This window comes from Strigops habroptila, chromosome Z (genome assembly GCF_004027225.2).
Source record: "Strigops habroptila isolate Jane chromosome Z, bStrHab1.2.pri, whole genome shotgun sequence".
NCBI classification, from domain to species: Eukaryota; Metazoa; Chordata; class Aves; order Psittaciformes; family Psittacidae; genus Strigops; species Strigops habroptila.
The window spans coordinates 62,833,089-62,849,431 of NC_044302.2; the positions used below are offsets into that span (position 1 = coordinate 62,833,089).

The 16,343-nt window shown below is 37.0% G+C and overlaps 1 protein-coding gene across 12 annotated transcripts in view; it reads right to left on the minus strand.

Moving 5' to 3' along the window:
• VPS13A (vacuolar protein sorting 13 homolog A) overlaps window positions 1-16,343 on the minus strand; it is a 114,051-nt gene that overhangs the window by 80,996 nt on the left and 16,712 nt on the right. For 11 of the 12 annotated variants that reach the window (XM_030511527.1, XM_030511525.1, XM_030511526.1 and 8 more), the window contains 9 exons: window positions 15,933-15,995; window positions 12,308-12,443; window positions 11,524-11,618; window positions 10,638-10,780; window positions 9,133-9,334; window positions 8,938-9,052; window positions 7,733-7,869; window positions 2,670-2,802; window positions 1,765-1,882 (listed from right to left, as the gene is read on the minus strand). In XM_030511527.1, coding sequence (XP_030367387.1) covers window positions 1,765-1,882; window positions 2,670-2,802; window positions 7,733-7,869; window positions 8,938-9,052; window positions 9,133-9,334; window positions 10,638-10,780; window positions 11,524-11,618; window positions 12,308-12,443; window positions 15,933-15,995 — 1,142 coding nt within the window. Of the gene's footprint in view, window positions 1-1,764; window positions 1,883-2,669; window positions 2,803-7,732; window positions 7,870-8,937; window positions 9,053-9,132; window positions 9,335-10,637; window positions 10,781-11,523; window positions 11,619-12,307; window positions 12,444-15,932; window positions 15,996-16,343 lie in introns of those variants that run through there. The other variant, XM_030511536.1, reaches the window with a different exon arrangement.

The window sequence follows — 16,343 nt, forward strand, 5'->3', positions numbered from 1 at the left end:
TACATCCTGGCAGCATTTGGAGACTGAACAAGGTACAAAATGAACATGTTCAGCTATTGTTCACTTATGGTATCAACATGTTAGATTTGAAATGCTTACTTGCACTTGGTGCAGGTTAAAGTATTAGTTATGATTAGTAACTTACTGTGGTGTATGTTTATCGAGTACCAAACTGCTGTCTGTGGCATTCCTAATAGTTTTAGACAGTACAGGCACTCAGAAAAAAGTAGCAGCTGATCCCCAAGAAATATTACTGTCTCTCTCAGTGGAAGAACAAATTGCCTATTTCTAGACACAGGTAGAAACTATTCATTGTCAAGTAAGTATGAGAATTCAGAATACAGAAATAATATCCATTAGGGAAAAATTTTCCAGCATCAGTCTAGACACAAACTGCCAAAAGGAGAAACACACCTGGTAGCCAAGACAGTTAGACAGGTAGTACTACAATACTGCAACAGGTGTTCTCATTAAGAGCAGACATTCCTTAATCCAGGTCATACTAGCATAACTTGGAGATATGTTGATTACAAACCTACATTAAAATGACATTATGTTATACAACCATCGAAGAGAAATCTCGTTTTCCTTAACTGGACTTTCTAACATAAAAAGACTGATTCCCATGAATTGTATTTCCCTTATTATCTCACTTTCACAACCAAACAGAGAAAAAGTAAGGAGGGAAGAAGTAAGATGGTTTGTAAAGTCAAGCATCAAAATTCAGAATCTGGCCTCCCAGCTTTCCAGAAGGTGGCACCATTACACCATGCAATCATTGATCTCTATTCACAATACACAGCACTAGTGAGGTACATTGTTTTTAGGGCTTTTTTTTCCTGACTAAGCAAATCCTTTCATAATAAAATGAAATGAAAAGTAATTCTTTTATTTCATAAACTGCCTCTTGGGTTTGCTGATTGTACTAAACAATTTTCTGCAATAGCCTATGTCTATTTTTATGCCATTAATTTTCTGAAGCGCCTAGCTAAAAACTGAATTTCCAACAGTGTTAAGAAAGTATATGCTGGCTTGTTGTAGCTCAGGAATATGATTCTTTTTAAAGACTCAAACAAATTACATAATGCATTAATGCACTAGTTTGCAAGAACTTCAAACTGATCAGTTTTTTTTAATTAGTGGTGTTCTTTGGAGATACTAGTGAAGACGCACTTTCCAAAGTATGTGCAAAGACAATCTTTGCCACTTTCACTCAGTGATCTTCAACATCAAAGTTTCATCATTAATAGTAACACACATTTTCTTCTGAGCACAATTTCCATAATCAATAGGTTTTTTAACCTAACTGTAAAATCAATGCATTAAGAGCTGTTTCCCTGAGAAGTGGTCTCTAGTAGGCAAACAAACACAATGAGTAACTTAAGTAAAACAGCGGGAGTATGAGAACAGATCACTTCTCAGAATATTTTTGTGATGTTTATAAGAGACTTAAAGTTTTCAGTTCGTCAGTATTTTCAATGAGAACTGAAATACAGCTGTTAGAAAGACCTAATTAGAACAGGTATTAGTATCTTTAATAACAATCTTAAAATATATTATACTTTTTTTTTTTAATATCACTATAATGTTCTATCACTGCCTCAATACTGCAACTTCTTGGGTTTATTCTCTCCTCAATTAAGGTATTTTAGTTGCACGATTCACAATGCAAAATAGTGCAAGTATAATTAGATTACCTTTTTCATTAAAAAAACCAAAAAACTCATTTACTATAAGAATTTTAAAATAGGAAAACACACATACTTGGGCATTCTTGCATCTGTAACGACCATAGCCCTGCTAAATTCCAGTTTTACATCCAAGGGCTGCAAGATATGTTGAGATGAATATTTCAGTTTCCGAGCCTCTTGCCACTTCTCATCTGTAAGAGCAAAGAAAACCTATGCTTTAAACACTGAGATTCCTTTTCATTACACATCACAGAATTAAAGTATCTGATATTAGTTAGTATATATTGCTAAAAATTCAGGTGACAAAATCTCTTCTATGGCTCTATCAATGCACGTATATAACACAAGATCCAAATTTCAGACATACAAGACTACTTAATTTCCACTTGTCACATCTAAATAGCTAACCCATCCATACTGCAGATTTCTAAGGGCCAGATTCTTCACATGCATGACACTGGGAATTTAGGCTCCACATTCCCCTCTGGAGCCAGAGGGTTAAGAATAAAATGCGTAAGACTTCTCTGGTTCTGACTCTTTCTACACTTTAAGTTCCAAAATTACCAGTAAAAGTTTCTTTCAATAAGGGATTCTGATCCCTTCTTTACTCTCAAAAAAAGATTAAACCTACAACTACTCATGGATTCTGCTTTAAATGTGTAGGGATACAAAGAAAAGGCACTGAAGGAAAACACCATAAATTCATTACACTTATATTTATTATGCCTCAAATCAAATGAGACATCTTCAAAAATAAGCGCTTTATTGTAAGTTTATTTATTTTGCAAAAGTTAAGGTTGGAATCTAAGGCCTAAGGTATGTTTTGGAAATTCATTACATGTTCATAGGACTGAATTTAGAACATGAGTTTAAAGAAGTATGTTTCAAAGATTCTCCACTGCTACAGTTAAAAGTATAAAAGGCACATAAACCCCCAAAATACTTTTAGAGAGAAAGATTACTTTCATGAATACTTACCATGTTTGCTGTACAGTAACTGTATACTGCTGAGCTGGATATCAAAACTGTCATAAGCTCTCGACATTATCTCTTCAATAGTGCTTTGTCGTACTATGAGTTTTGATAAATCAGAACGACTTTTGCTTTCCATCTTAAAAAGAGCCACAAAAAAGCTACATGAATTTCAAAAATATTCAAAGCACTAGTTCTACAAATAGTTGATCCTATCACAACAACAGATTAAATTTAAAGTCCTCATTATAAGGACTTTCATGTGTTACACGAATCACAGCCAAGGAGATATCTAAACTTAGTAGCCTGTATCAAAGCGAAAAATGGAGAGTAATAAACTCCATTTCTTTGTCAAGGAGAGAAGCAAAATAAAAATAAACTAAAATCGATGAAGTTTTTTAGAATATATTTTGTATAGAATAATTTCCTTTAATACGTGACTCATACCCCAAAGTTTAAAGTCTCAAACCTTTTGCAATCAATGGAATAACTGTTAAAGTTGTTTATATAAAAAAATATTACTGCATTAACCACCTCAGATACATGAAATCTATTTCTGAATCTTGTTGAACTTAGTTGTGGTATTATCCTGTTACATATTAGATAGAGTAAAAGGGAAAAGAGAGTTTGGACTGTTCATCATTTATGTTCATTGTCTTCCTGCAATAACAGTCAATATCCCCATGACTCAGCTCTGGGATGTCCCTACTTTCTACGTGCCCTCTCTGCTTTTCATCCCTGGTGAAATGTGGCTGTTCTCATCCTTAAATATCTAATGATTTTGGAGCCCTATCTGCTTTTGTCAGACCCAGATAATATTCAAGGTAACAGTGAAACCGGTTCAAATACTAGTGTCTAAGACGTAGCACTTCTTCCAGTGGTACTGAACTATGACTACTTTTACATTAAAAAACTTGCAGATCAATTACTCAGAATTATCAAATTAATACTGCCTGTGCAACCTTAATTAAATGCACTTACGTATCAGCATTGAGATACAATTTTAATTTTATATGCCATTTTCCCCATTTGGACTTGACCTTATCCAGTACATAACTGAGGGAAAGATACTATTTGTTTTGTATTAAACATATCGATTCAATAAATAACCTATATCTCTCTTAAGCATATGCCACTCAAAGGGAACACGGAATTATTTAACATATCCTGAGAGGCATCTAACTTTTCCCTTTTGTATGGCTGAATTTCTATTAAAGGACAGGAACCAATCTAAGAGTCACATGCACTATGAAAACTACTCATCCATTTCGGTGGGGGGAGGGAGGGGGAATCTCAGACATTTACTGGAGTCTAACTTTGAAACATATTCTTCTGTGCACTATTCTGAAAGTAATATCCTATGGGTGGAGTAGAGGAGGTGGGTTATTCCATTCCCCCACTCCATTAGATCTAGAAGGCTGTCTCAAGCACCCAACCAATATACAGATTACTGAACTCTACAAAATGCCTACAATGACCAGCACTCAGAAGACCTGGTGAAATTACTGGTCACTGAAATAAACCATCTGGTTGTAAATCCAAATTATTTCTAGTATCTACACAGCAATGTTTTTCATAAATTCCACTTTCTGAAGCACCTGATATATTGTCTTTCTCCAAGGCCAAATGCAAGGTCCTCCACCTGGGTCAAGGCAACCCCTGGTATCAAAGCACTGCACCCACCATGACTGATGCATCTACCCAGACAGAGCTCCACATGCTGCCATACAAGCATCACGCTGCAAGGTGTGCCCAGCTGTTATGCCAGTACAGGACAGCAGCAGTGAGCACACTTGTGAGAGTTGCGCCCTGGTAGAGGAACTCCTCCACTTAAGGACAGAGCTCCCAGAGAAGGTGGGTAGGTTGAAGAATATCAGGGAGTGTAAGAGAGACACCAACTACTGGAATTGCACCCTACCTCCCTTGGAACAGGCACAAGAAGGCAGAAAGGACACCAGATAAGGAGGATTCCTTAGCCACTCTCTGCCTGGCTGAACACAATGCCTTAAGGGATATGGGGGAATAGTGACAAGTTCCTGCCTGGCGCTGTAGGTACATCTCCTCTGGAACTATTCCACCTTCCCAGATGCCCCTGAATAACAGGCAAGAAGCTCTGCAAGTGGAACAGAACAGTAACGAGGATGATGGTTCATCTAGCTTGGAGGCATCACCAAGGTTAAGTCAGCCTATGACCTGCACCAAAACTGCTTCCATAAAGGAAAAAAAGACAGGTCATTGTTGTAGGAGACTCCCTTCTGAAGGGAACAGAAGGCCTACCAGGCAAGCCAGACCCACTTCTTAGGGAAGTTTGCTACCTCCCTGGGGCATACGTTAGAGACGTGAAGAGAAAGCCTCCTACCCTGGTACAGCCCTCAAATTATTATCCATTATTGATTTTTCAGGTAGGCAGCAAGTTGCAATAAAAAGTCTAATAGCAATCAAGAGACTTCAGGGCCTTTGGATGACTTGTTAAGCAATCAGGAGCACAAGCAGCATTCTCCTCTATCCTTCCAGTTGCTGGGTATTATGAGGGAAGAAACAAGAAGAGCCAGGAGACGAATACCTTGCGCCAAGCCTGGTGTCACTGGTAGCCAGCCACAAGTGGCGTTCCCCAGTGCTCAGTACTGAGGCAAGTTCTGTTTAGTACCTTTATCTGTGACCTGGATGAGGGGATCGAGTGCACTCTCAGTAAATTTGCAGTCAATACCAGGTTGGGCAGATTCTTGATATGCTTGAAGGAAGTAAGGTTCTACCAAGGGATCTGGACAGGCTGGATTGATGGGCCAAGGCCAACAGTATGAGGTTCAACAATTGCACTTGGGTCCTACACTTGGGCCGCAACAAGCCCATGCAATGCTACGGGCTTGGAGAAGAGGGGCTGGAAAGCTGCTTGGTGGAAAAAGACCTGGGGTTGTTGGTTAACAGCCAGCTGGACATGAGCCAGCTTGCGCCCAAGAAGGCCAATGGCATCCGGCTTGTATCAGAAATAGTGTGGCCAGCAGCACCCTGTACTCAGCACTGGTGAGGCTGCATCTCAAATACTGTGTTCAGTTTTGGGCCCCCTCACTACAAGAAAGACACTGGAGCTTGTCCAAAGAAGGGCAATGAAGCTGGTGAAGAGTCTAGAGCATAAGTTTTCTGAGGAGCAGCTGAGGGAACTGGGGTTGTTTAGTCTGGAGAATAGGAGGCTCAGGGGAGACCTTATCGCTTTCTACGATTACCTGAAAGGAGGTTGTAGTGAGGTGGGGGTCAGTCTCTTCTCCCAAGTAACAAGCGATAGGACAAGAGGTAACAGCCTCAAGCTGCACCACAGGAGGTTTAGACTGAATATTAGGCAAAATTTCTTCACCAGAAGGGTTATCAAGCAATGGAACAGGCTGCGCAGGGAAGCTGTTGAGTCCACATCCCTGGAGGTACTTACAAGACGTGTAGATGTGGTGCTTAGAGACATGATTTAGGGGTGGACTTGGCAGTGCTAGTTAATGGTTGGACTTCATCTTCAAGGTCTTTCAACATATATGATTCTGTGATCAATACAGGCTGGTGGATGAAGGGATTGAGAGCAGCCCTATGGAGAAGGACTTGAGGGTATTGGTGGATGAAAAGCTGGACATAAGCTAGCAATGTGTGCTCGCAGTCCAGAAAGCCAACTGCACCCTGGGCTGCATCAAAAGGAGCATGGCCAGCAGGTCAAAGGAGGTGATTCTACCCCTTTACTCCATTCTCATGAGACCCCATGTGGAGTAGTGCGTTCAGCTCTGCATTCCCCAGTACAAGACAGACATGGACCTGTTGAAGCGGGTCCAGAGGAGGGCCACAGAGATATCAGTGGGATGAAACACCTCTTTTGTGAAGAAAGGCTGAGAGAGTTGGGGTTGTTTAGCCTGTAGAAGGCTCTGGAGAGAGTTTTCAATATATTAAGGGGGCTTCTGAGGCTGAGAGAGACCTTTTAGCAAGGCCTGTTGCAATAGGACAACAGGTAACAGTTTTAAGCTAAAAAAGGGTAGATTTAGACTATATATAAGGAAGAAATTTTTTACATTGAGTGTAGCATAACACTGGAACAGGTTGCCCAGAGAGGTGGTAGATGCCCCATCCCTGGGCAAAGGGATGTCTCATCTTCAAGGCCAGGTTGGACAGGGCTCTGAGCAACCTGTTCTAGTTGAAGGTGTCCCTGCTCACTGCAGGTGGTTTGGGCTTGATGACCTTTGAAGGTCCCTTCCAACCCAAACTATTCTATGATTCTAATTGATACCCACATGTTCAAAAAGTCAGTCTGTGTCAGAGACATAGAAAACTTACTTCACTTTCACAAGATTTTAAGCTTTGAAACAGGTTATTAAAAAGGTTTACCTGCTAAAAAAGCAGGTAAAGCAATCTAGACTGATAGTAAGTAGCAGAATCATTCCTACCTAGAGTACAAGTAAAAAAAAAAGAAAAATTTAATTGCCTGCATACATGTAAGATCATTTGTCCCAACAGAAGTTCACCGATGAGTAAGAAGATTACTAATAATATATACAGTCTCTTTACGATTTTATAGTGCTAAATTGTAATTTTAAATACAAACTACCTTTTTAACTTTTCCCTTGCATAAAGCATCTCAAACTCATCTCTAATTTTATCGAAGTTACTTTAAAAAGTGATAGTATGTTCACTTTTCTCATTTTAAAGTAAACTGAATGCCCAAAAGGTAATTGATAACAAGAATAATAGTAGTATTAAAAATAAGAAGACCATTTAATCATATAACTACAAAGTTTACTATTTTATATGCTAAGGTAAAACATCATTAGATATTTTCCACATAAGAGTTCAAAGCATCAACTGTAGTTTCACTGCAGTGGAGGATTATTTTGTAACAATTCTTTTGGGTTGAAAGAATCTACTGAGAAGTGTTCAGTAATTTCTGCCTTGACTAGAAAGCAGTTTAAAATAAATATCTAACATATAAATGCAAAAGGAACTTTTACTTAACCACTACTACAAAATACATACTAAGAAACTGGAAATCACATAGAAGCTGAGCTATCATTTTCAGTAAGTTACTTCATTAGGTAAATATATACCTTAAGACTACCAAGATCCAGGAGTAGTAAATTTGATGTCTGGTCATAGAATCCTTTTTGTGGAACAATGATGTATGAAGCCATGAGGTTAATTTTGAGGTCAAGAACTTTCTGGGTTTCAATAATATACAACAAACCTGAAAAATAATATAATTAGTAATATAAACAAAGTAATCCATACAGAAGCTACAGAATTAAACGAAGATAGAAAAAGAAATTCAAGTCTAACTTTAAATGCTACATAACTGAGTTTAATTGTAGGTACAGATGCTCTTCAGATTTCTTCTGAACCAATAATTACAGGCAGTCTTTAAGGAAGCGCCAACTAGATGAAATTGTGATAGCAAACAATGCTAATGGACAAGTAGAGACAACATCACGACACATACAAATCCAAAGAAGTTTCATACTGAACACAGATGAAATAAGAAGTGGAATTTGCACTGCAACTTGGAATTGCTGGGGTAACCCACTGTGCTCTGCAGATTCAGAAATTTAATTGCTCTAGAAGTTCTTACTGGAAGGATCCAACTATACTGGCCAAACTGTTCATGTTGATCTTAGTATTAGCCTTAAAAGTATTCGCCACTTTCATTCATGTGTCAAAATATAAGATCTCTAGAGATAAAAAGCTAGGATGAAATTAAACTAGAGGAATGGCTTTAATGCTGAGTAACTGGAAAACAGATGAATATAACCAATATTCATTGAAGAATAAATAATGTGGATAACAACTGTATAGAGGCAGAGGAAAAGCTACAACTCCGGAAAGGATTTAGGGATTTCATTAGAGGACCAATCTCTCTGAATATATTGGTCATATATCAATATGAATCAGTTTTTTAGAAGTATGAAACAATTCAGGCCATTGAGATACTCAGATGAACAAAACAGAAAAGTTGGAAGTAATAAACCATTTTCAAGCCTGTAGGGAGTAGAACAGAACAGATACTGAAATACTATCTCAGGGTGTTAAGCGTATTTTACAAAGGAAGTTGAAGTTGAAAAAGACGCAGACATAAAATTATCTAATACCTGGAACAAATGTTTTGTAATGAGACTGAAGAATTCAACTTAATTAGGTATTGTGTTAGAAAGCTATGACTTGGATCCATGCATCCCCATGTGTAAAGATGTAATATTTTCATCCCCCTACAATCTAAAATTTGTCTGAATATGCAATGAGAAGAGCATGCAGAACTTGCCTGTTGATGTTTTTTCACGAAACTCTTCAAGCTTCATCATAGTTGCTGATGTCAACTGCTCTAAATGGACATCTTTCGGAGGCCTGAAGAAATCCACTAAGCTATTTATTGTCATCTGTTAAAATAAAAATAATACACGTCATATTTACTATTACGATTTTTTAGCATTTATACCTTATTCAAATATTTACTTACCGCATCATATACTATTTCCAGTGGCTGTGATTCTATTCTAAGCCTCTGATCTGCTTTCTCATCCAAAGGATTAGTCTCAAACATTATGCTTAAGAGTGAGGTACTCTCATCTGAATACACTGTTCGAGAAGATAGGAGGCAGGGTGTACACTTTTCTCGGGACATGCCTGTAACTTCAAGTGAGGTAACTCTTGTTTCAAATCTGTAAAGAAAGGTAAACAGCATGTTCGTATACAATATCCATCTGGCTAGATACAATTAGATGGCAAGAGGATAAGGAATAAGCTGGGGAACAAAAAAAAAAGAAAGCAAAAACCAAACAAAACCCAACATATCACTACCCTACTTCAAATATAAATAGCGTAGTCTAAGGACATAAGATATATACCCATGTGCTAACTGTTTTCCATTTCATTACCTTTTGTGTCTATTAGACACCGCTAAGTAAGAAAGAGGGACCAAGCTGTTCACTTCATACACTTTTCATGAGGACAGGTGTCAGGGCAGGAAAGAGACATGCAAATTCGAATTCTGTATTATGAGCTCTGGAATTAGATGCCACAGCTTATTCTGGGGAACAGAGATACAGCAGAGAGGGAAGGGTTCCAGTGCAGAGAAATAAAAGAAACACCACAAAAAGAGCACAAGATTAACAGCCTCATTACTCTGAGGAAGTATTATTTAGGTGCTGGATTTATTTTCTCTCAATACCATGTCTACCTCTGTAACAGCTTTCAACCAAAGATCTGCATCTCCCAACACTCAAAAGAAAGTGTTTCAATGTAAAAATACAACATTCTCTTCCCTTTTGCTCAGTACAATGCATTATTAAGACTCTTTAGATGAACAGGGGAACAAACAGAAAAGCTGCAAGCAAAATTTGTATTTCGCATAGAACTCCACAAGATCAATAGTATCTTAATATCATACATAGATATTTGCCCCAAAATAGAAGGGACAAGTTTTAAAGCAGGAAAGCTAAAATTTTTAAGTCATTAAATTTGAAATGAAAATATTACATATTGCTGCTTTTCATCATCTACTGTGAGAGCACAAAACCAAGCCAAAATCGTCAGTTACAGCAGCCTTCTGCAAACCTAAAGGCTCAACTGAAAGCTCAAGAACTTTTCAGTCATGTTAACTGCCTATACGCAAGTGGTTACAAGATCAACTTACTCAGATAAAGTTTCAAACAGAGTAACAGTCACTTTTCAAAGCAAGAAACGAGTTATTAAATGGCTTTCTTGTACGTAACAATGCTAAACTGAAAAAAAGAAAATCTGTAGTGCACAAAAAATTCTGAAGCCGGAGAGAATTTAAATCATAGAAACTGTATCCATCTGTATTTACTTCATCCTTCAATTGCAGGATGATTCTGCTGCTAAACTGCACAAGAAATAACAGTGAAATATGGAAGTTAAAAATCGTAACAGAGCCTTAAAATGTTCATTAGCCATCATCAACATTTCACAGAGAGCAAAGACAGTCTGATAAAGAAAGTTCACCTTATTGCTTGTGCACCTGGTCGTTGCGTAAATACTGTACTCAAGCCAGTTAATGCAAATTCTACCAGCTCAGGACTTTGCTTGTTTTCTCTTATTGATATAGACATGCTTAATAACTTCACAGAGAACTTCATGGCTTCATACTAGATATGCAGGAAAAACAACAGTGGATCATAAATACAGTTTATGAAGAGATGAAAACCATAAATACCAGTTTGATACTATTTTTCTAGTGCTATAAATAACTTATATCATAGCTGGTATAAAAATCATTCCCAAATAGTTATTATGAAAAGGCAGGGTTAGAGAAAGAGTGGACTATGCTTACAAACATGTCTGATGTCTCTAAACCACATTTTGAGCTAAAAGGCATCTGATGTAGACCTGGAAGGTGTCCACTGTACCATACATGGTACCTCACATAAAAATTACTGTTTCTGAATGGTTCAGAATGTTGGTTTTCCTCACTACAGTCCTTTAGTCACCTCTTCCCCTATATACTAACCTATTCTACCTCATGTACTATTACTCATATTTAAGATTCCGGAGAATCTCTTGGTGCACTTTCTTAAAAAAATCTCAATATTGTAAGAGGGTATGAAGCATTTCATAACTTAAATACCAATATACTACTTTTATATGATTTTATTTAACTTTAGTGAGCAAAATTTCTTTTTGAACTTTTTCAGAATACCCAAAGTAAGCTCTACAACCACACTGCAGAAACTACACAAAGCTAGCATGCAGTAACTTCGTTAAGACATGTCAGAGTAGTATTCAACTTTAGAGACAGCTTTAAGTAATTTTAAAGGGGATTATTATCTTTAGACTTTTATTAGTAGACAAAGCTACCAATTGTTTGGTATCACAGCTGGTTTTGACTTACTGATTTTGGAAGGGTTGGATCCACAGCTGTCTCACTATATCCAATTGCTGCATAAAGTTTAGCCTTCTCTTCAAGTGTCATCAGCTCTTCAAGACCTGTCACATTGCACAGGGTTAGTTAAACTGAGTACAGGTATCTCAAAAATGAAAATACTGTTATATACTTTCCAGTAGCTCTGTAACTTACAGCAGATATCGTCAATATTGTCCTAAATCCAAGCAAAAACCTGTAGCTTAAATTACCTGAGTGTCCTAAAGTATGCTTTAAAATGCAGCTATATTTTTATTCTGACCTACACTATTCCCAACTTGGTAACAACAGAAGCAACCTTTTCGATTTACTTTGTGTTCTACAACCTTCAACAGATGCCCTATACTTAAGTGATTTAAACTCTAATATATTGCATGAAGTAGCCAAATTACAAAATGAATGTAAGTAAAATTGATTATGTTCCATTAACTGCTACTGTTTTATAGCACTTTCTTCAAGTCCCCATACACAGTACCTTATGCAGACAAATATGAAAACTGTGGCAAAAGAAAGCACAAAGACAGTTCAAAAAGACCTGACAGAATTGTAAGGTAGCTCTGTAACACACAATTAACAACTTCATCAGCAAAAAAAAAGGCGACAAGAAAACGTAAATGTCAATAAGCTGATAGCTCAAATATTAAACAAATTCAATGTTCCATTGCTAGGGACCTGCTATTCTAAAAGTCATTTCTAGTAACAGGAAAAAAAAAAAAAACAAAAACCAAACCAACAAAACAGTAAGTGAACATACTTGAACCCTTTACTTCTTGTTTTTGTTCCTGCTTTTTTTCACCAGACCAGTTCCATATCCAACTAAACCAGCCACCAGAATTTTCATCATCTTGTTTCACTCCTGGTCTGTAGATTTTTAATCCAGCCTTAGTTGCCTGAAAATTAAGAAATACCCAAACAAGGAATTTTCTTAGAAAAATATAGACTCGAGATGTGCTCTAACACATGAAAACATCATTAGACAATCATTTAAAAAAACATCATCTTATTTTTTATTTTTCGTCTAATAACTTTTTCAAGCACACGGTGCATCATCAGACTAATTCTCACTTGCATAAAAACAACCACCTTTATTAACAAAAAGAGCAAGCAAAAAGCAGCAGCTGATTTATAGTCAATAAATGTTTCTGACATAGCAGATTTTCTCCCTAGCTCTTACCACCAAAAAAAAAAAAAAAAGTCCACAATATTAGACTGTGCTCTACATTACAACAATGCACTTACAAGGAATCATTAAAAATACATATGTAAGCAATTAAATAGCCAGCACAGGCCAAATTTTAAATGATCCCTTTATTTTTCATTTCAAGATAGATGTCCAAATAATAATGAAATAATAATGCAATAATAATGAAAAAAAATAAATTACTCTTGTAATACAATACTTACTCTAAGGAATACAGAAAACTACTTCTTGATCTGATATATGTAGGTGTAACAGCAAGGAAGCACTCCCTCCTCCCACATTATTTCAACAACCAGGGATGTCCTGTCTGATGCCAGTGATGACTCCAATACTGTGTCCTCCCAGAAAGTGCAAACTACATCCAGACTTGACCACTGAAAACTTGGCGTAGGGGACAGCAAATGACCATCATGTGATCTAACAGACAGAGGAGTTCTCAAAACTGTAGTGGACTAAACAAACCAACTTTTTTTCTTCATGACTAATACAATCCAGAAAGACATAAACACTTGCAGATAAGCCCTGAATTTAGAGATGCTCTAGTAAACATGATACCCAAAGTGAGCGAGACAGAGATCCCTTCTGAACATTGAAAAAACCCAAGATCTTTCTACAACACAACTAGGGAAAACAGCTGGCTATAAATCAGACCTATTAAGGGACTCGTCACATCTATCCACCTACAGGTCAATGGAAGGCAGGAATCACCACAAAAACATACAGGTTTCTGAACTAATACTGTTGATTCTGCTCAGATTGATGATGCAGATGTCAGTTAAACAACACAAGGCCTCAAAAAATTTTAACTAAATTCTCCAAAGTCCTCTTTATAAAGAATACCAAGTCATCAAGCAGATGTTACAGTGAACAGTCCAAGCAAAGAATGGACAGAGCCTTAGAAAAAATGGCTGTTAAACCCTTGAATTTAGAGGTTTCTAGGGCACCAAAGAGTTGAAGAACTACTGCCATGGAAAAGAAGTAGTGATGCTTAAATCTATGATTTTCATCATGTCTGAGGCAGCGGCTTACACCAGAGTCTAAGGTAAGAGAGGCTACAGAGAGAAGGGAGGGCAACTGTGCTTCTGCCAGGATGAAGAAAACATGTGTGTAGTATGGGAACCAAAGAAATTTCCTGAAAAAATCCTGATGAGCTTTCCCTGTCCTCCATTTACAATAGTTTAGTAATGAATACAGTCACAGTCTGTGGAAAGATTATTCAGCAAGGTAAACTGTTTTCACTAAAAGAAAGCGAGATCATCATCCTGTATTCCAATTAAGCTGAATCATCTCTGAAGTCTTCTCTAGATTGAAAGCACAATATTTCTCCATCTGATACAGACTTGACGCCTGGCTCACTGAAGCTGGTGTGTGGTACTAGTGATAAGGATTATAAAGTGGCCTAAAGCTTGGAATATAATGCTCTTGCTACAAAGTTCCCAGAAAATCAGATGGTATGGTGTTCGCAAATGTGAGTTGTGGGCATCTTAATTTCAAAGCCTAGAGAAAAGCAAGCCTCTGAAATTCAACTGTGAGGTATGTTTTTAAGAAACCAAAAATGCTTAACAAACAATAGGGTCCTTTATCTGTCTTTACTCGGCCCATGTCTAAAGGGTGCTCCTTTAATTTTCTAGGAGACTCAAGGCTAGCTGTCAGGATACCAAGCTAGTAGTGGATTTGACCCTTACAAGTCCTTTGAGACCTGATAACAATAAGAAATGGCTTCCGACAGACAGATGGAGGTTGAACACAGTTTAGAATCACTGACTGATTTCAATACTCAGAAATAAATTCAGAGTTAGCTAGCAGATCCTACAAGATGCTTTTCTAACACTTTTTAAATGCAAGGCTTAAAAGCCCAAACAAATGAAAATCCATCTGCTTGCAACCTATTATAAGCATTACAGAAACCTATCTTAAAAGTCAGGACTGGAAAGCGGTCAGGAACACAATATGACATAACCTTTTGTATGCAAAATGGTCACACTGGAGAAAAGAAGAATAAAACTAGACAGGAAATATTCTGGGATTTCCATTACCTTGCAAAAAGTAGGAGGAAAAAGATAAAACCAAAGAAAATGTAAAACATATCAAAATTAAACAAGAACTAAAACAAACAAACAAAAAAATCCCACAAAAACTTCTGGTGAAAAGCACACCAGGTCAGCCAAACAACTGAACGGGAGGGACATGAACCTGTCTTCTGGTTCTGTAAAAGTCTGAATGAAAATCATACAGGCATCCAAATGTGGTTGTATATACAGGCAACTAGAAGGAAAAAAATCACATTTATGTATTCCTGTTTAGAGTTTTGGTTTAGAAGCACCATATCTATCACTGCAGCTTTCATGCCATACTTAACATACTCCACACGCAAAGAGAAGGAAAAAGAAAAATTAAAAAAAAAAAAATAAAAAAAAATCAAGCACTGCCATAAGAAATTACTGATATTCATAAAGTTTAATTATCAATACACTATTTCAGATTCTAAATATCATATTCTGCTTACTTTTAGTCACATTGATAATTAATGGAGAAAAGCGACTTCACAGGCTTCAGAAAGCCTATACAGATTTTACTTCAGTCTCCTGGAATGATGCTCAGAGACTGCACTGAAAACTAAGCAATATACTAACCTAGGAAAAACAAGGCTAACAATTGTAACTATTCAAGTCACATTGTCTTGACTAATTGCGATTATCTACTTGCATGTATTCTGCATTTGCTGTATTCCAAATTATTTGCAAACAGTAACACAAGGTTCACATACTACACATAGAGATGTTCAGCCTACATAATAGGGTATCCGGAAGAAAGAAAGAAACTAATAGTCTAGGTTGGGGAGTGGAGGGGAAGCCTGAAGGTTTGAGTACAATTGCTTCCAATTTGACTTATGCTATCATACTTCGACTGTATTTTCCACAGTAGACGTTCCTCACCAAAAGTGGAAAGAAATTTATCCCAGATCAGTTATTCTGAGGAAGCAGAATATGCAGCTGTTTACTTTTTACTTAATTACAAACTGAAACTTACTATGCCTTGTAATAACAAACGTGAAACACAAAGAAAATAGACCGTATGATGCACAACTCTATCACTAAAACTAAAATGCATCTGCCTAAAATCTCCACAACCTCATGCTGAAGTTATTCTTAGACTCACTTAAATGATGAAATTTTACCTCAACTTCTGCTTGTTGCCTTGCTAGAGTGATGTTAAAAATATCCAAGGCCTTTTCAAATTCCTAGAAAGGACGTGAGAGATTATTTTTTTACAATTTCATTTGGTTAGGTTTCATGGCTCAGTTTTACAAGAAATGACAGTAAACAACTTTCAGTGCAAGTTAATTTGCTCAAGCTCAAAACTTAAAATAAACCTGGAAAAGAAAAGCACATCAGTTTAAGTTTTGCTTCACTGCAGTTACTAGTTTAAAAAATTATCTAGTATGTTTATTAATACCACTCACAAAGAAAGGTACTGATGATGTTGCAAGTTTGGGCACTGGAAGTTTAACTTAGTACTGACTTACGAACATGTAAACATTTAAGTTTAAGCAAATAGCAAGGAGAACGGTATTTATGCCTTTAATGGA